The sequence below is a fragment of the Henckelia pumila genome, chromosome 1 (assembly GCF_033568475.1).
Source record: "Henckelia pumila isolate YLH828 chromosome 1, ASM3356847v2, whole genome shotgun sequence".
Lineage (NCBI taxonomy): Eukaryota > Viridiplantae > Streptophyta > Magnoliopsida > Lamiales > Gesneriaceae > Henckelia > Henckelia pumila.
Window position 1 is genome coordinate 126280254 of NC_133120.1, and position 20231 is coordinate 126300484.

Consider the following 20231-nt stretch of genomic DNA (forward strand, 5'->3'; position numbering starts at 1 on the left):
GTCCATGTTTATAAATCACCTTTCCGATTGAATTGGAGGTGTGGAAATTGAGAGGACAAAATTTCATCGTCTGAATTTGATTTGCACATATTTATTTATACTAGAAAAGTGTACGAGCGCATGTGTTATGCATATAAAATTTACTAAAAACATGTGTAACTTGTGCGTATTAAAATCAGTAATCGGGAGGATGATGCATATAAAATTTACTAAAAACATGTGTAACTTGTGCGTATTAAAATCAGTAATCGGGAGGCGTCTGAAATTTGAATAATGGCATGTCTAGAAGTATTTATCAATTGAAACAAACCAAACCATAAAAAAATAAAAACATGACATTTTGCAATTCGCTTTTTGCTTGATTCTGACAACTTGACAACTCTTGTGGTTTGTTGTAATTCCCATCTTGACCCTTTTGGTACAATCACCGAGTGTCTCATTGTCTTCAAGTATTTCATTGTCTTATGTACTACTTGCTAGTTGCTACTCCTCTGAGAGACTGTTTATCTGACATGCTCGTAGTTTGGTTCACTATCACCATTATTTTTTTTTTTTTTTGTTTTTATGCATTATTACTACTTGGCGATCTTTCTTTTTTAGCTATATGTTTTTATTGTCGATGGTTGGTTTTTTTTTTTTTTTTTTTTTTTTTTCAACAACCGTCTACTATGATCGCTAAGAAAAAGTGATTTTGGTCATCATGAATGTCCATTATTATTATTAATGATTAAAAGTATGTATAACCAATAATATTCTCGACAAGTCTTCAACATTACCGATGAATGTCAACTTCTTCAAACATCGATATCATTGGGATATCATTTTATGTATCTTGTATCAATATTGTCAACTTATATATGTAAGGTTAAATAAAATTTTAATAATTATTAGAGCCATCAAAACGGGTTAGGTCCGTCGGGCCAGCCCATTCCACCATGAAAAATTGGCGGGTTGAGTTAAAGTTTTACTAGTCCGTTTAGAAGTGGGCCTAAATGGGCCAACCCAAATGGGCAACGGGTTGAGGCGGGGCACGACACAAAGGATTTAGCGTTTCAAAGAGAGCAACTCACAAAAGTTAATGGAGAAGATAAGTATTCAGTGATTATTTGTGATAGGGGTAGAAAATGACGCTTCGAAATTTCCTCAAAATAATAAATTGCCCAGCTAGAATTAACGCAATCAAGCAAGGAAATGGGTGTTGGATGGTTTCGAAATGCATAAACCACAACCATGATCTCGATCCTCAAATGTCAATTTTAATGCCAAGACATAGGTCTTTGTCAGTGAACATGAAGAGACAGTTAGAAGCTAACAACATTGCAAGTCTCATGCCATGCAAGAATATCAGGCTACTAGAAGTTCAAGCCGGTGGACCAGAGAATTTAGGATGTCTTCCTAAAGATTGCAGGAATTTTATCGAGAACAGAAGAAGGTTGAGACTTGGTGATGGAGATGCTGAGGCCATTCACAAGCTCTTTATAACAATGCAACAAAGAGATATAAACTTTTTTCATTTGATGGATGTTGATGATGAATGCAAACTAAATAATGTGTTGTGGATTCATCCCCGAAGCAAAGTTGCATATGAAAAATTTCATGATGTTGTAAGCTTCAACACAACTTACCTGGTCAATAAATATAAAATGCCTTTTGCCAATTTTGTCGGCATCAATCATCATGGCCAGTTCATTTTGTTAGGGTGGAGTTAGTTACACATGAAGATGCAATGTCATTCAAGTTGCTCTTCATGAATTGGCTTGAGGCAATTAGAAAAATTCATCCTATTGCTATATTAACGGACTAGTGTGAGAGTATTAAGATTGCCCTAAGGGAAGTGATGCCCAACACTATTCATAGATTTTGCTTGTGGCATATTTTGTCGAAAATACCCAAGGAGTTCAAGAATGTGGTTGATTTCGACAAGACAGTTGTTGAGTTCAAAACAATGGTTTATGACAACATTACGATTGATGCTTTTGAGAGTAAATGATCTGAATTTATATGGAGCCATGGAATGAAAGGAAGTGAATGGCTAAGAACATTATACGACGAGAGGGAAAAGTGAATTCCTGTTTACTTGAATTACACTTTTTGGGCAGGTATGATTTTTACACAAAGAAGTGAGGGAATGCATGCTTATTATGATGGCTATGTTCACTCTATGAGTACTCTGAAACAATTTGTTGAACAATATGAGATCACAACAAGTAATAAGATTCGAAAAGAGTTTCGTGCAGACTTTGAATCAAAGAGCAAAGTAATAAGTACATATCATAGTTTGAGTGGGAGAATCAATTTCTAAGGTCATACACAAATTCGATTTTCAATTTAGTTCAAAAGGAGATCATTAGGGTATTATATTATTCCACCAACTGAAGATGAATCAATTGAAGCAGCCAACCACGTTGGCATTGAAATATACAAAGTTCTAGAGAGAAGCATAGTCAGCAACTGATATCATAAAGAGTTTACATACACTATAGAGTACAGACTGAATGAGTAGGATATAAATTGCAACTGCTGAAAGTTTGAATTCAAGAGAATTCTTTGTTGTCATATTTTTAAGGTAATGTCTTTGAAAGACATTCATACTATGAATGAAAGATATATGTTAAGGAGATGGAGGAAAGATGTCCCCAGACGACATTCAAGTATATTTTTTGCCGGAGGTTATCCACATATGACAGACGAGTACAAAAAATTCCAAGAAGTTGAACGATAGTTTCAGGACTGTAGCGATTTATCCACTGACAATGTTGAGAAGATAGAGTATGTTAAACAAAATTTAATTGATTTGCAGAAGGAGCTACTAATTTGGAATCCAATAGTGACATCTCAATTTGCTAGATCAGCACGGTCAGTATAAAGCATGCCAGAGAAACAATCAGTTGGAGGTACACCTATGTTGGATCCTCAATATAGACTAAAAAGAAGAGAACACTTGAATTTGCAGTTCAAAAGTGAGCCTCGGATGACCTATTTTAGTTCGGACGTTCCAAATCCTGCGGTTGCCATGATCCAAACTTCTAACTTCGGAAGCTCCAAACTATCACTTCGGATCTTTCGATCTCTTGTATGTAGTGACGTGTCTAATGCATCTTGACACCTAAGTGAACAGATGATTTCAGACCGTCCGAACCCTCGATCGGTGCTTCCGATCTTGAACGTGAACATGTCTGTGTACTGTTGACACTTCACTATCTACATGGCCTCACCTCTGATCGGACCCTTCAAACTCTTCCTATGCATCTGAACTCGACACTGAACAATTCGGTGCTTCCGAACTATACTTTGAGCCTTCCGAACTCTTTGGTGGTTCCAAAACCTTGATTTTTAGTTCTGAACTAGATTTAACACTTGATTTACTTGATTAATGATCTCTTAATTATAATTATCATTTTATTGGCTTAAAATGGCGTTCGGATTACTACATGTTCTACCTAATATAACTAAAAATTGGTTAGATTTGTCCTACTAGTTTGATCTGGTCTGGTAAGAAAAGAAGAGTAAATTAATATGATGATAAGTCAAATTTGTGCAATGTTTTTTTAGAAAGTGAAGGGTGACTTATGAGCTACGAGTCGAGCTCAAACACGCTTAAAAAAAATCAAATTGTAAAAAAAATTAATTATTGAATAATTTTGAGCCAAATGATATGTAAAATAATTTATAAATGCATAAAATAAATTTAAGAATATATTTATTGTTGGGGAAAATGAACGATCCCAAAATTTTTTCAAAATAAAGAATTTAAAATTACTTAATAAAAACTGAAAATCTAAAGTTTTAATATTTCATTTAATACAATTAAGTTTTAATACATTCAATTGCGAGTTCAAACTCAGTGTCTTTTAGACTTTTAGTTGAGCCAACGACGTGAAAGACTCAAATTTGACGCACAAAAAGCTGCGTAGGGTTACTACGGAACCTAGTTCATCAACTTTAAACATGAAAGTGACAATCAATACAACGATAGCCCTTTATGTTGTTTTACAGCTATTTCATGTACAAGTTAGCTAGGAATCACATTCTCTTTCAAAAATATATATATATATATATATATATATATATATATATATATAATATTCAAATGTATTTCGATTAAAATTTATTAAATAAATATATTTTTTAGATAGAATTTTATTGTTATATTTAGTGTATTTATAATTATAAATTATTATATGACATTTCATGTATTAGCTGATGATTTGCTGAATTATCCATAATATCATAAGATATTTTTATGAAATTTTTAAAATATCAAACGGAACCTCTTATTGTTTCAGTACTTGAAAAAGAAGAAAAAAGAAAACGAATCTACATCAACTTTTTTTTTTTTTTTTTTAAAAAAGTTAACATCATTGCCCTATTTAAACCCTACTAGAGCTCCCTTCAATTTCAAGAATGTAGTTAAAAGAACACATTTTCTAATAGCAACATGATTGTTCGTGGTGCAATGAGAGACGCCGAGACTTCACCGTTTTTCGGGTAGAAACCCGGCGTCGTCATTGCACCACAGACAGTCATATGTTGCCCATCGACCCAGGATTTTCAGGATCTCGATGTTTACAGTATTCGAAATATTATGCAAGAGTATCGTAGAGTGGTGATGAATAACTTTGAGGTAATTTCTTTTAATAATATATACAACATAGATGTGCAAACATGCTGACCAAAACAACAAAAATTTCAATTTCAGTATATTATATGTTGACCTGTTCAGGATTTTGGTCTTGTAATTTGTCAATTTTCGGTTTCATCCGGTAAATTGAATATTTGTTTTGGTCCTTGTTTTTTTTCGCTTCAAAATCAATAATATATTGAATATTGCTTATTTGACATTGATATTCTCGTACGTAGCTCCTGTATTGAGAATAATCATATATTGCACACATTAAAATAAATCTAAACAAAAATAAAAGGAAAATTAAGGCAAGATCGAGGACACCTAAAATTTCAAATGGGAGGAAATACGTTTTTCATTTCCCTTTATTTTGGTTTAGATATATTTTACTGTGTATAATGTAAGTTTATTATCGTCACGTGAGCCATACGGAAGAGCATTGATACTAAATAAGAAATATTTCGTAGATTCAGACAAAATTGGAACAACAAAATTCTAAGTTATTAGATGAAAACTAAACATTAACAAATTATAAAACTAAAACCCGAATTGCAGACTAACTTGTCAATCTAAAATTATAAATTTCCCACCAGCTAGCATATATATTTCAATGGAAGTTGAACGAAGAAGGCAAGATGATTTTTAGTTGTGTGAATCTAACTCGTCCCTAATAGTTCAAAATTTCCAAGTCTTGATCATTGTAATAAAATTCGAAGTAGTTTCGTGTTTGCGTGTCGAAGATTTTCCCTCGCTATACCATGCACGCGTAAGTTTTTGTCAACATGTATGCTGATAATTGGGACTCAAATGCATGTAGAAAGAAAATATAATAAACAGTTTAGCTAAATTAAAATTAATTTTTATAATTATTTTGGGGCGGCTCCTTGTAAATCATCAAATAAGGGAATCCTCCCAATTTAATGGGTAATTTTTAAATTTTTTTTATAAAACTAAAAATTTCATAATTGATGGAGTAAAATAAAACAATTACCAACACTTCCTCAAGCTAATATATATATAACACTAAGTTTGTCCGGCATGATTTACTTAATTATCATGGTTTGCAAGAAGCGTTAGCCCAAAGGTTTCCTAGTACACAACGAAAGATAGTGAACGCGGATTTCATCGTCATAAAAGAATTACTAAAAATCAATATATATATATAGTTTTTTATGCTGCCCACTTTCTGTGCCCACCACCATGCCCACCTATGAGGTGACACTCATCAATTGGATAAACCATTTGAATATGATTCATCTCATCCATTGGATGATTGCCACCTCATAGGTGGGCATGGAGGTGGGCAACATAACAATGGATGAGTGCCACTTCATAGGTGGGCATGGTGGTGGGCACAGAAAGTGGGCAGCATAACAAAACTATATATATATATATATATATATATATATATATATATTGATTTTTAGTAATTCTTTTATGACGATAAAATCCGCGTTCACTATCTTTCGTTGTGTACTAGGAAACCTTTGGGCTAACGCTTCTTGCAAACCATGATAATTAAGTAATATATATATATATATATATATATATATATATATGTAAAGTTTTGTTATGATAGATACAAATTATGGAGACCCATGTGAACACCGGATGAAGTGGCGTGCATACAAAGCACTATTTTTTTTGTCTGAATCCGACATCATTGAAGAAATTAAAAAATAAAAAAACTTTTCACAATAGAATACAACTATAAAAATGTTATATGTACCGTAAATGTTACATATTACCTTTAAATTACAAACTACTTCAAATGTTTTTTTTAAAAATTTCTTTATGTTAAAGTGCGTTTGATATTTTTTGTAATTTCAAAGGTAATTAATGTACAACCTTAATTGTATGTAATATTTCACTATACATATAATATAGCTCATCCAACTATCAATATCTGGAAGTTATTATTATTTTTGAGTAATTAATTTTATTGAACTTACTAAATTTATAAAAAAATGAAATAATTTTTATTAAAAAAAACCAATAGATGGAACGTACGAAAATAGTTAAGTCGAAACATGAGAAAAAGAAAAAACTTCTCCTAAATTAACTTGATACAATCGAGCTGTTTTTTAAGAAAAAAATTCAGTCTAAATTACATTAACTTTTATAATAATATTTGCAATGTATATGAAGTCACAATTTTCAATAGAAGCTTCGTATATGTTGGTAGGTTAGATCCTACCCCATGGGTATTACCCCATGGATAGATGTCAATCACTGGTTGATTTAAATCATATGGGTCTCATTGAATTATATGGGGCCCACATGATTTGAACAAATAAGATGCATACACCTGTCCCATGAGGTAATACCCATGGGCTAGGTTGAAATTTTCCGTATATGTTGACCTCGGTAAGGTGGATGCCACCCGCAGGATACTACCCTGCTGGTGACGTGGCGAATCATGATTGGGTAAAATCAGTGAGTTTCACATGGAATTCACTAATTTTATCCAATCATGATCCGTTACGTCACTCGCAGGGTAATACCCTACGGATGTCATGTACTAAACCGTTGACCTCCTACTTCCACGTTTCTTCAGTGCTTTCCATATATTACTAGTGTGCAATGTGCATGATTGACTGACACACATGCCGTGTGTTATGTAATTTTTGTTTTTTAGAAAACGTTTTTTTTAAACTTATATAATGGTTTTGAGGTTATACTAATTTGAGGAAAAAGAAGATTTTCCTTTTTTTAGGGTTAGTTTATTTTGTTGGAAATTTATTTAAATTAAAATTTTTGAATGAAAAATTATGGATCATGAATGTGAGAGTGTCTTTTGACTCTTTACATTCTTGAATTAATTTGAGACTTTGGCTTTCCACATTTCATACACAAAAAAACACACTCTACAAATTATTGAGATCATTTAAGGATCATATTGTGCTAATTATCCAAGTGTAAATCAATGTAATTCGAATTAGTTGTGCACTGTATTTATTCATTTGAGATACTATGAGTTTCAATTTTGGCAGTGTTAAGTCCAAAATTAAACTGGGGTTTTGAAAGTGTTGTAAGATTCAAAGCCTACTAGTAAATATCCTTCCTGTATGGAAGAAGGGGTGACATAGGAGCTTCTCAGTTCTCCGAACATCCAGAAATAATTTGTGTCTATTTAATTTCAGTTTACCAAGTCATTCAGTTAGTCATTTATTTGATATTGTTTTAATCTGTTAGATTGAATTATTTCCGCACTTATTCGTTAGTCAATTGACATTGACTCTCGAGAAAATTTCAATTTAGTCACTAACCAGACTGAAATCAGCTTTAAGAAGAAAAATTTGTTGAGGTGTTTATTCAGCCCGCCTGCCCCCTTCTAAACACCAACTGATCCTATCAACATGATAATAAAAATCTAATTAGTTTTTGGATAGGTTTACAGTAAGACGGTCGAAACAATCCATATATGTAGTGAAAACTAATATCTTTGGGGATATTTCTTTTTGGGATGACACCTAAATTAGGAACAACTCGTTAACAGTCACCTATGTAGTAGTAGGTAATAGAGGGGCTAGAGTGTCTGTTTTCATGAATGATGGAGTTTGGGACTTCGACTGCTTGTGCGACATGATTAATCCAAAAGTGGTCGAGGACATCATGCAAATTCTAAGATTGGAGGGCCAACCAAACTTAGCTAGATGGTCGCACAGTATAGATGGTTCATTCACTACTTGTGCCTCATTAGACTAAAGGGGCAAATTGTGGATATTCTTAACCCTTGCTGGGGGTGCTGGATGAGACCCACAAATTCTTCATCTGGACATTCTAGAACAGATGGTTGGCCGTGGACGATGTATTTCAGGAATGATTCTTCTCCATGGTATTGAAATGGTAGTGTTGTGACTCTTTGGAGGCTTTATCACATGTTTTTACTTAGATCTCGGTGGTCCATCGTGTCTGGAACTACTTTGGGGTGATTTTTGGGGTCATCGTGCCCGAGACTCAGGACTTTCATCTCTTATTTGGCTCTTGGAAGCTCAATGTGGAGTGTTCGGTCAGGAGTAGTATACGTGAGAATCTTCCGTTCATCATTCTATGCTTTACGTGGACTACGCAAAATTATGCCAATCATAGGGAAATGCACATCTTAGGGGATAAAGTGATATTTCAAATTATGGAATTCCTTAACCTTTGGCTATGGGCGGATTCTATCAAGCCAATCCAATGGAGGGGATGTATCAAGCAGCCCGTATTTGGGGATTTGAGGTGGAGATCTGGTGGGTTCACAAGACATCCATCATTCACCAGCTCAAACCTTCGAGAGGGTGTTTACTGAATGTCGATGGTAGCTCTAGAGGAAATCCAAGTGAGTCCTCGGTAGGGGGTATTGTTCGTCACTCAGCGGGCGGTACAGTTCTGTATTTTAGCGATTTCATTGGTTTGGGGTCTAATGTCCGTTCAGAACTCTAGAAAATCTGACAGAATGAATTCTTTGTTTTGACCATAATTTCCCCCTTGATTGAATCAGATTCCAAAATTTCCATTCAAATATTCCCCCTCGGAAGTGCTGATGGGATCTCGATTACCTTGGGATGTGAATTATTGCAGTTATAAGGGGCCTGCCAGTCCATATCTCCACATCTTTCGAGAGGAAAATGCGTTTGCAGATGTTCTAGCTGAACTTGGTCACGATCATAGACACTCTACTGTGGAGCTTGGGTGCTCACCACCTGGGCATATTGTTGTCCTAGCCCGCTCCGACTGTTCGCGGATCCCATACCTTTGGTCTCTCTTTTTATATAAAAAAAATCTAACCTTTTTATGTATATATGTGAGAACCCAAAATTTTCAGTAGAGCTGATTTCAGTAAATTGAACTGAGGTAGACTGAATTAGGTAGTCAGAATCGAGGTAAATTGGATTGAGGTAAACTGAACCGAGGTGAACTGAATTGACCATTTGACCAAGACCTGTCTAGTAGCTATACTGAAAGCCTAGCTGCTCCAGATTTGTAAGTGATGCATTAACTCATAATTATGGAAAATAATGGCATTTAATGGGGAGCCTAACAGCCAAATTTCTTCCTATAAATAAAACTCAGATTTTTGAGTAAAAGTTACACAATATTCTGAGCAAATCACACGCACAAGTGAGTATGAGCGTTCAGTTGAGAGTTCAGTCGAGCAAGGAAAAGTATTCAATCGGGAAAGGGTAGAGTTGCAAGACCAATCGAAATTCAGTTTAGCAATCTACGGTAAGTGGGCTTACTATTTTAAAGTATGATATTATGTTTTAAATGATTCCAACATGTCTGTTTTGCGTTAAAAGTATGAATTTTGAAAACTGGTTTTTGATGCACTAAAACTTATGAACTAGTGGTAGGAATCTATATTCTGAATACTCTGTTCTGTTTCTATTCTATTATGATTCATCACCCTTTAGAGGATAAAAATATAAGGGACTGATATCAGTTAATTATGAAACTCATAAGTAAATTGGTGCATAACTTGATTCTATATTCTGTTAAGTATATGAATGTTCAGTTCTGTTATGTTTCTGTATATGTGTATAATTTTCTGAAAACCGAGTACGTAGGTCCTTGTCCATCTTGTTGCTTCCCGGATGAATATTCAACTTAGTGCGATGTGCCTGAGACAAGATCTCCTCTCGCAACTCTTCATGGTTTCGAGGGCGGTTTATATCAAAGTGTTCTCGAAAATCATGTTTTTACACTTGAATAAACATGATAAATAAATATGTAAAAGAAGACCGAGCACTTCTTCCAATAGTTGGGTGATTTGTAGGTATCCTACTTTCCTACTGATTTTAAGTCTTTAAAGCACTTAACCCTCTACAGATGGGTTGGAATTGTTCTTGAGGGATGTGCGCTTAGGAAACTTAAATTCTACTGTTAAAAGTGTTTTCATACCATCAATGAGTAAAACTGGAGCGCGCAAGTCAAAAAAGATATGTGAATGTGCGTTTCAAAAGTCTAGAGTTGAAGCAACACATTCATCTTTCGACCAAAATTCAGATTACGACCATCACAGATGTTTACTCAATTATGTTTCTTATTATCTTGATATGAGCCACAAAATCATTTGTCAAAATTCAAATCTCTCTTACGTTCTTCTACTTAGCCCATATATGTACATCTCATCATTCACTAATAGAAGACAAAAGCTGGATTCAGGATTTTATGTTTAGGCAGTGATGCAATCATGGATAGCTCGCATATGGATCAAGTGGCAAGGAGAGTTCGAGATCCATTGGAGTTGCCATATGGACCAATCACGAGGAACCGAGCTAACAAATTCAAGAAGACACTTCAAATATTGATGTTAAATTATCAAAATGGAGTAGGAACACTTGAAGATCAGTTTGGGAGTTGCCTATGCGCCATTGAAGTGTTAGAAGTTGAAAAGAGAGAAGAAATTAATTTTTGGACAGAAGGCGTCTCGCCCGAGCTCTACATTCTTTCGCTCGAGCGAGCCACATAGACAGAGTATGTCTCGCTCAAGCGTGGGCTCTTACCGCTCGAGCGAGCTGGATTTACTGAGAAAAACACACACTTTGGTGTGTGCGTGCGTGGTTTTTGATGAGTTTTGCTTAATTTAAGTATTTTAGACCTACTAAAAAACTTTCTAGATGATATCTTTGATATCTTTAAGAAATATTTTGCTATATCTTTTATTTTTGATTGTAAACTATAAATACGATGTTCATTTTTCATTAATAATAATTCAGATTCAGTTTATACACAATATTGAAATTCTCTCAAGAATTTTCTTCAAAGCTTTGCTTTGGTTATTCAAATCAAACTTTTCACAGTTTATGTAGTAGCCCGTACCCAAAATTAGTGATTAAGTGTTAATTAATCCAATAAATCATGTTAGTTTAAGTTAAACGTGATTAAGAAAACTCTTAATGGATTAACAGAGTACAAAAATATACCCAGAATGATCAGAAATGGTCCAGATGGTCAGGTGGAACGGATGCAACGTCCTAAGGTCGGACACAACGTTCGTGCCAACAAGAATACGTCATTGCTTACGCACATGAAGTGACCAACAGATGCAACGTTTGTCGAACGGACGCAACGATGGCGAACAGACGCAACGATGGAGGAACAGATGTTCCGTTCTCTGTCTATAAATATGGGTGCCGAGATTCACTTTCAGACAAATCAATCACCTCTCTTATCTAGATTCCTTAGTCTTCTAGCTTAGATCTAGGAATTCTAGGTGTCCCATTGGGAATCCGTAAGTGGCATAGCGATTCAGGCGTCGTAGCAGAGCTGTGGTCTAGTTTTGAGGCAAACGACAACAACGGGCTGACGACGAACGCAGGTATAGCTTTTGCTTCCTAAAAATATTTAGGAGTATTCAATTGCTTAGTTAAGGCTTTTAGAGCACTATAATGATATTAGTATCATTTCGCAGTGTAGTGCGGAGTTTAGGCATGGACTTAGAGCTAGTAGAGATTGCCTAGTATTTGAGGTATGAAAGTACTGTTCGAAATATCCTGACTGAGTATTATGTATTATGTGACTGCATGATTTATATGACATGATTTTATGCTGCATGAATTTGCATATTGAGTTATCTCTTTTGAGATGTCTGGTAGTAGGGTTTTACCCTTTCTTGTTAGTGGATGGACTTCCATCGATTTGGGTCCGGAGTATCCGCTGGTTTTCGGTATGTGAGCCACCTCCTGAAGCGACGGCACAACGTGCTACATACCAGGGCCCGGTCTGTCTTTGTTATCTGATTCTTGGCCTCTAGTAAGTAGGCGGTACACTTGCATTCATGTATTTATATAATACGGTATACTCATACTCTCGTGCTGAGCGTGTATGCTTATGTCTCGTACTTTGTGTATCTGAATACCCTATTCCTTGGGACAGGCTTGCGATTGGATGAGGCGGGTGGATCCAGAAAGGGCTAGGCAGTGGACGACTAGTTGGGATTTCTCCTTGGATATTTTGTGATGTATTTGGATAATACAGTATTCGATTTGGTTGTATAAACTATTTGGGTATTTACAGATTCTTTTTCTTGAAATTGTATAATGTTTATTGTTTTCGCAGTTTATTTCTGATTTATCATTTTATTAAGTTAATTGCATGCTTAAGTTCTGATTAGTAGGTGATCTCGGTAAGAGTCACTACATTTATGGTATCAGAGCATGCATAGTATTCTTGGGATTTAGATTCTGCATAAGATAACCGTGAGGTAATTTTGTAGATGGCGGATCGCAATGATCAGAGTAGCCATGGTAGTGGAGGTGGACGTTGGGGCGATGGTGATCGGGAGCATTGTCGAGAACACTATCATCGTCGTCATGATGAGAACCGTTTCAGTGTGCGTCGGTTCTTACAGATGGGTCCTAAGCCCTTGGTCGGAGGCGAGACTCCAAAGGATGCGGAGAATTGGCTAGATTGCATGGAAACTTGTTTTCAGACATTTCACTGTACTGAGGAGCAGAAGATGGAGACTCTTGGTTATCTTCTGGATGGGCGAGCCCGTAAGTGGTGGAGGCTCACTTCTGCACCATTCGTTGCGGCGAGAGGAGTTGCCACTGGGGCCGAGTTCCCCACAGCTTTTCAGAAGCTGTACTTTTCTCTTGCACTTCGTCTGGCAAAGGCGGGGGAGTTATTGGGTTTGCGTTAGGGATCTATGATGATTGACGAGTATCAGCAAAAGTTCTTCGATCTGTTATCATATTGCCCCGAGATTGCTGATAGCTCTGAGATGAAGTACAATATGTTCCTTCAGGGTCTTAACCCAAAGATTCATGACCGGGTTGCGGTCGGTGATGATATGACCTATGAGGGTTTTGTGAGCCGTTGTCACCAGGCAGAGGATAGCATTCGGCGTAACAGGTCTTTCTATCAGTCTAGGCCTGTGAGTTCTTTGGGTTCCCGTGCTCAGTCTTTTAAGAATTCCGGATCTACTTCTCCTTCCTCTGGTTCTGGTGGTGTTGTTCGTTTTGGGAAAAAGGAAAAGTGCGACCATTGCGGGAAGAACCATCCGACAGACAGATGCCGTAAAGCTTCTGGGCCATGTTTTTGATGTGGAGAGGTTGGTCATCTCCGAAGGGATTTTCCATTAGCTGGGGGAGGCGGTTTTGGTTCTGGTTCAGGATCGGGTTCTCAGGCTACCGTTCAGTAGAGATCGCAGGGATAGTCTGCTAGGAGTTCTCATTTGAAGCCGTGGACTTCTGGCCAGGTGTTTGCCTTGAGGCACGATCAGGCAGTGGAGTGTTGGAAAACTGGCGTTCAGATCAATCACGATTGATACCCGGTGCAGCGGAAGTTTAAAAATTTTATTATGGAACAATTCCATATTGTGGGTATCAACCGTTCAACGATTAAATTATAAGTGTGTGTAAAATTTAAATAACAATTATTAAATTTTACCTTCAATCTCGAATCGAGATTATTGGACTCCAACAGATTTCTCTGCTCTTGTTGTCTCTCCCTGGAACCGATGAACTCCTTCAATCAGGTCCACGAATGGAGGTTTAATCCCTCTGATAGATTGCACTAGAAAATCTATCAGAAGTTTTCTGCGAAGAGAATAACGAATTTGATTCGCTTATTCCAGACTGCAATTCAAAATCACAGACCGGAATTTCTCTGACAGAGAGAGGGAGGGGTCGGCCGAAATATTCTTGAGAGGAGGCTAGGGTTTCGAAATTTTGCTCTCAAAATTATGACCAGTTGTTTTTAATTTCTGTACTGCAATAACTTATTTATAATGCAGGCCACTAACAGCTTAGGGCCCATTAGTCATAAGTTGAGGCCCGACAAGCAAAGCCCGCACGTTCAGAAATTAATATAAAATTCATCGTGACTCCGATTGATGAAACGATTTCAATGTGCACAGAAACCATTTCTGCACATTATAAAGTAAAGATAAATTTTCCTGAATCCGAATTCAGTGGTTTCCAAAAATGTCCATCCCTATGTCATTTTAGGAAATCCTACTCCCTTACTCTTATTTAAGAAGTCCAACTTCTTTATTCATTAAATTTAACTCTTTAAATTTAACTATCTCAACGGGGATTAAAACTCCATTACACTGTGTGACCCTCAATGGTTCAGGGATACAGCTAGCCGTGGGCTCACAACTCCTTGTGACTCGGAACAACGATTTCCGACTTGCCCAACGAATCATGGTAAAGCGCCTAGCAACATCGCCCCATGATTCCCTAGGTATCACTGATAGTGCCTACAAGAACCAGTAGATTTTGGTTAGCGTACAGTACGGTCCCTTCATCCATATATCCCGATCGAATCAACAACCATTGGTATATCGAGAGTCGCTCAAGATTCGATAACTATGCAATACATCTTGAAGATCAAATTAGTGACATCGCATGTGCTACTAAGAAACCATTTCTTAAATCACATCAAGTACTCTGGCCAGAGATTCGTCACACTAATATCTCCTCAGATCGCATAGGATATCCACACTCGCAAGTATGTGGTGAATCCTTGACAACAATGCATCGACTCCTATATGTGTTGTAACTGTACCCAATCCCGACACCTGATGACCCCCATAGAGTCGGTAAACGAGTCAAAGCACAGTACTAGCATATAGAGTCTCCATGATGTTTCAAGTAGTAAGGACTAATGGTGTACAACCAAAACCGCGGACTTTATCCACTCGATAAGTGATAACCACTTGGAAAGTCCGGATAGGGTAGTTCGATTATTCATCCTATGAATATCCATTTGCATGCTTCGAACATCTCCATGTTCCCTACCAATGAAACGTGGTACTCCGCATCGCAAATGCTAGTCTCAAACTCGAGCGATCCTTATCCTTATTATCGGACGGCTCAATCGACTAGGAACAGTTTAGAATATACAGTGACTATAAGATGTATTTCATGATAGACATCCCCATGTTCTACCACATCTTACATACACTATAGTATATTCAAGGTCTTTATCAAAACAACAATAGTATATCATAATATAACAATATGAAGAAAGATAAAGTCATTGCCATTAATAAAAGTGTAAATTACATTAAACAAAAGATCGTTTGTACAAAGAGTCATCAAAGCCCATAGCCACAAGTTGGCTCACTGGGCACCCACTCTTTCAATCTCCCACTTGCCCTATAGCCAACTAGTCATACTACGTAGACCCATTGCTTCGCGATGTTTGTCAAACAATGGTCCTGGCAAGGGCTTAGTAAGCGGATCAGCGATATTGTCTGCAGAGGCCACTCGTTCGACAGTGATGTCTCCTCTTTCCACAATCTCCCGGATGATGTGGTATTTCCTCAGTACGTGTTTGGATCTTTGATGAGACCTTGGTTCCTTTGCTTGAGCAACGGCACCCGTGTTGTCACAGTACACCGGGACTGGACCAACAAATTCAGGAATGACGCCCAACTCTTGGACGAACTTCCTCATCCAAACGGCCTCTTTAGCAGCAGCTGATGCTGCAATGTATTCAGCCTCAGTGGTGGAATCCGTTGTGGTGTCCTGCTTGGAACTCTTCCAAGAGACAGCACCGCCATTGAGCATGAACACAAATCCAGAGGTTGACTTCGAGTCATCCACGTCACTTTGGAAGCTAGAGTCGGTATAGCCTTCCAATTTCAGATCTCGCCCTCCATATACCATGAACATATTCTTAGTCCTTCGTAAGTACTTAAGAATGTCCTTCACGGCTTTCCAATGCATTTGACCAGGATTAGCCTGATATCTGCTCGTGACACTCAGAGCAAATGCTACATCCGGTCTGGTAGATATCATCCCATACATGATACTACCTATAGCTGACGCATATGGTACATGTGTCATATTCTCTATCTCTGCATCAGTCTTGGGACACATAGACTTGGATAAAGAAACTCCATGACACATGGGTAGATGTCCTCTCTTGGACCCATCCATTGAAAACCGTTTCAATATGGTGTCGATGTAGGTTGATTGAGTGAGTCCTATCATTCTCTTAGATCTATCTCTATAGATCTGTATCCCAAGAATGTAGGATGCCTCACCCAAATCCTTCATCGAGAATCTACCTGATAACCATATCTTTGTTGACTGCAACATCCCTACATCATTCCCAATGAGTAGGATGTCATCAACATAAAGTACTAAGAATGTCACAGCATCCTTAACTACTTTCTTGTACACGCACGGTTCCTCCGGGTTCTTGATGAAACCAAAATCTTTTATTGTTTCATCAAATTTCTGGTTCCAACTTCTTGATGCTTGTTTTAGACCATAAATTGATCTCTGAAGCTTGCATACCTTATGCTCGCTTCCCATGGATGTGAACCCCTCTGGCTGCTTCATATAGATTTCTTCCTTAATGTCTCCATTAAGAAAAGCAGTCTTCACATCCATTTGCCATATCTCATAGTCATACCATGCAGCTATGGCAATAAGGATTCTTATGGACTTGAACATTGCAACTGGTGAAAAAGTTTCATCATAGTCAACTCCTTGTCTTTGAGTGTAACCTTTCGCCACCAATCGCGCCTTGTAGGTCAATACCTTACCATCAGGCCCAAGCTTTCTCTTGTAGATCCATTTACACCCTATTGGAACAATTCCATCAGGAGGATCTACTAAAGACCAAACTTGGTTTGTATGCATTGAATCCAATTCAGACTGCATAGCTTCAAGCCATAAATTTGAATCCGCATCAGAAATTGCTTCCTTGAAGTTTCTTGGATCACATCCAATGTCGGGTTCATCTTGATCCCCTTCAAGAAGAAGACCATATCGAACAGGAGTTCTAGAAGTCCTCTCGGATCTTCTAGGTTCAGGCGTGTTCAGTAATGGTTTCTGAGGCGTAGGATCGTTATTTTGTATTTCGGGTTCTTCTCGAACTTCTTCGAGTTCCATCATCTCGCCTTTCTTATCCAATAAGAACTCCTTCTCCAAGAAGGTGGCATTCCTAGAAACAAACACCTTTGTTTCAGCAGGATAATAGAAATAATATCCGATTGAATTCTTCGGATACCCTACAAAATAACATAAGCTGGATCGACTATCCAACTTATCTCCCATTTTCCGCTTCACGTAAGCAGGACATCCCCAAATCCTCAAGTACGAATACTTAGGAGCTTTGCCATTCCATAACTCGTATGGTGTTTTGTCCACTGCTTTAGTGTGGACGTTGTTCAACAACAATACCGCCGTTTCAAGCGCATAGCCCCAAAACGAAGGTGGAAGCTCAGTGAAGCTCATCATGGATCGAACCATGTCCAACAAAGTTCGATTACGACGCTCCGATACACCATTCAGCTGTGGTGTCATAGGAGGAGTCCACGGAGAGAGAATCCCATTCTCTTTCAGATAGTCCAAAAACTCGGTACTCAAGTATTCTCCACCTCGATCCGATCGAAGTGCTTTAATACTTTTACCTAGCTTGTTTTCTACTTCAGCCTTGAATTCTTTGAACTTTTCAAATGCTTCAAACTTATATTTCATTAAATATAAATACCCATACCTTGAATAATCATCAGTAAAGGTAATGAAGTAGGTGTGGCCATGTTGAGTCCCAACTCTAAATGGACCACAAACATCTGTATGGATCAAATCCAACAGATTTTGACTACGCTCAGGTTTCCCCTTAAAAGGAGATTTAGTCATTTTCCCTTTTAGGCAGGATTCACAAGTAGGTAGAGAGTTAATATCAGACATATCAAACATGCCCTCTCCCACTAGCTTGTTCATCCTCCTTGAGGAAATATGACCTAGTCTAGCGTGCCAAAGGTTTGCCGGGTTTTGACTATCGATTTTCCTTTTGTTTGTTGTCGCCGGTTTATCAATATAATTTATTGGAACGTCTTTTAGTTTTAAGTTGTATAGATCGTTTTCAAGTTGTCCATTTCCAATCAAACATTCATTCTTGTAAATATTGCAAATCCCATTCACAAAATTGCAAGAATAACCATCTCTATCTAGCATAGAAACAGAAATAATGTTTTTAATTAAATCCGGAACAAATAAAACATCTCTTAAAAATAACTTAAAACCGTTCTGCAAAATTAAACAAACATCTCCAATGGCTATAGCTTCAACTCTGGAACCATTCCCGAGCCTCAGCTGGGTCTCACCCATTCTAAGCCTGCGACTTCTTGTCATCACCTGCAAATCATTGCAAATGTGAGATCCACATCCGATATCCAATACCCAAGAAGTAGTATTAAGTGAAATGTTTATTTCAATATAGAACATACCCTTTGCAGTTCCCAACTGCTCTAGATATTCCTTGCAGTTGCGCTTCCAATGACCGGGCTTCTTGCAGTAATGGCAAACATCCTTGGATTTTCCATTGTTTGAAGCCTTTGTCTTGTGCTTCTTCTCGGGTTCGACTTTCTTGGGTGGGGCAGAACGTTTCTTACCCTTCGTACTTGGCCCCTTCTTAGCAGAAGATGAGGAGCCCACCAAGAAAGCTGGCTTATCCTTCTTAAGTGTGGATTCATATGTCACAAGCATATTGACCATCTCTTCAAGGGTGGCCTCTATCTTGTTCATATTAAAATTTACCACAAATCCGTCAAACGAAGAAGGAAGAGACAGAAGCAGTAAATCCACGTTGAGTTCATGCTCCAACACCAAATCAAGGGTCGCTAACTTTTGTATGAGCCAAATCACTCGTACCCCATGATCACGGACCGAAGTCCCTTCACGCATGCGACACGTCATCAGCTCCTTAACAGTAGCGAACCTTTCAGCCCTCGATTGAGCCCCAAAAAGTTCCTTGAGTTGAGCGTGAATGTCAGCAGCATTCACGGTGTCCTCAAATCGCCTCTGGAGTTCATCAGACATCGAGGCTTGCATATAGCATTTGGTCTTGATGTCATGGTCCCACCATGCATCAAGTTTGGCCAATTCCTCCGGACTTACGTCAGCTGGTGCTTTCTTCGGAGGTGATTTCTCTAACACGTAGAGCATCTTCTCCGAAGTCAAGACAATCTTCAACTTCCGGAACCATTCCGTATAGTTTGCGCCAGTTAACTTGTTTTGTTCGAGGATCGAGAATAATGGATTACGCGAATTCATTGTATGAAATACTGAAAAGAAAAACAGACATATATCAATGATTGCTTAAGCAATTTACTAAGACATAAAATAGGCGAATTTAATTTTATGAATCTCACTCCCACTATTTTAACGATTTCACTACCCTCTAGTGAAAACGGGAAACTTTTTCCTTAGTGAGAACATGGAGTCCAATTGACAAACTTATGGTCCCGAATAATATCAGCCAACCATAATTCTCAAAAGGTAGAGCCCAATTGCTTCCAAAGCAACCCCCATGTTTTTACCTCATGTCCAATAAGGGCCCAATAATATGACGCCGTTTATAGTGACATGTCAAGATGACCCATCAATATTAAGTTGTGATGGACGGTCGCCATGTGGATCCCCCAATAATATGAGCCGATCCCATGGGAGTTCCACCCAACTTACAACATGTGTCGATCCAATGTACAGCTTTCCGACGGACGGGCCCCCCCAATAATATGAGCCGGACCGTATCCGCGGGTAGCATCACATACATTGACCGTTGATGGAAGGTAGGAACATTTAAACAAATTTAAATTTCTTTTATTTATCTTGATATCAATTTTAAATCATATTTAAAATGAGGGATTTTT

The 20231-nt window shown here is 37.7% G+C and overlaps 1 protein-coding gene across 1 annotated transcript; it reads left to right on the forward strand.

Annotated features, from left to right (window-relative positions):
* Positions 1 to 1289: 1289 nt before the first annotated feature.
* Positions 1290 to 2455, forward strand: LOC140873959 (protein FAR-RED IMPAIRED RESPONSE 1-like). The gene is made up of 4 exons (XM_073277242.1): positions 1290 to 1604; positions 1805 to 1982; positions 2100 to 2257; positions 2333 to 2455. The coding sequence occupies exons 1-4, from the start codon at positions 1290 to 1292 to the stop codon at positions 2453 to 2455; spliced, it is 774 nt and encodes a 257-aa protein (XP_073133343.1).
* Positions 2456 to 20231: the final 17776 nt, after the last annotated feature.

Excerpts from the sequence above, each read along its gene's own strand:
- LOC140873959 (XM_073277242.1), top strand. The coding sequence starts at position 1,290 with ATGAAGAGACAGTTAGAAGCTAACAACATTGCAAGTCTCATGCCATGC. Across the intron at positions 1,605-1,804 it reads ATGAAAAATTTCATGATGTT|TGTGAGAGTATTAAGATTGC; the intron begins GTAAGCTTCAAC and ends TTAACGGACTAG. Across the intron at positions 1,983-2,099 it reads TACGATTGATGCTTTTGAGA|GTATGATTTTTACACAAAGA; the intron begins GTAAATGATCTG and ends CTTTTTGGGCAG.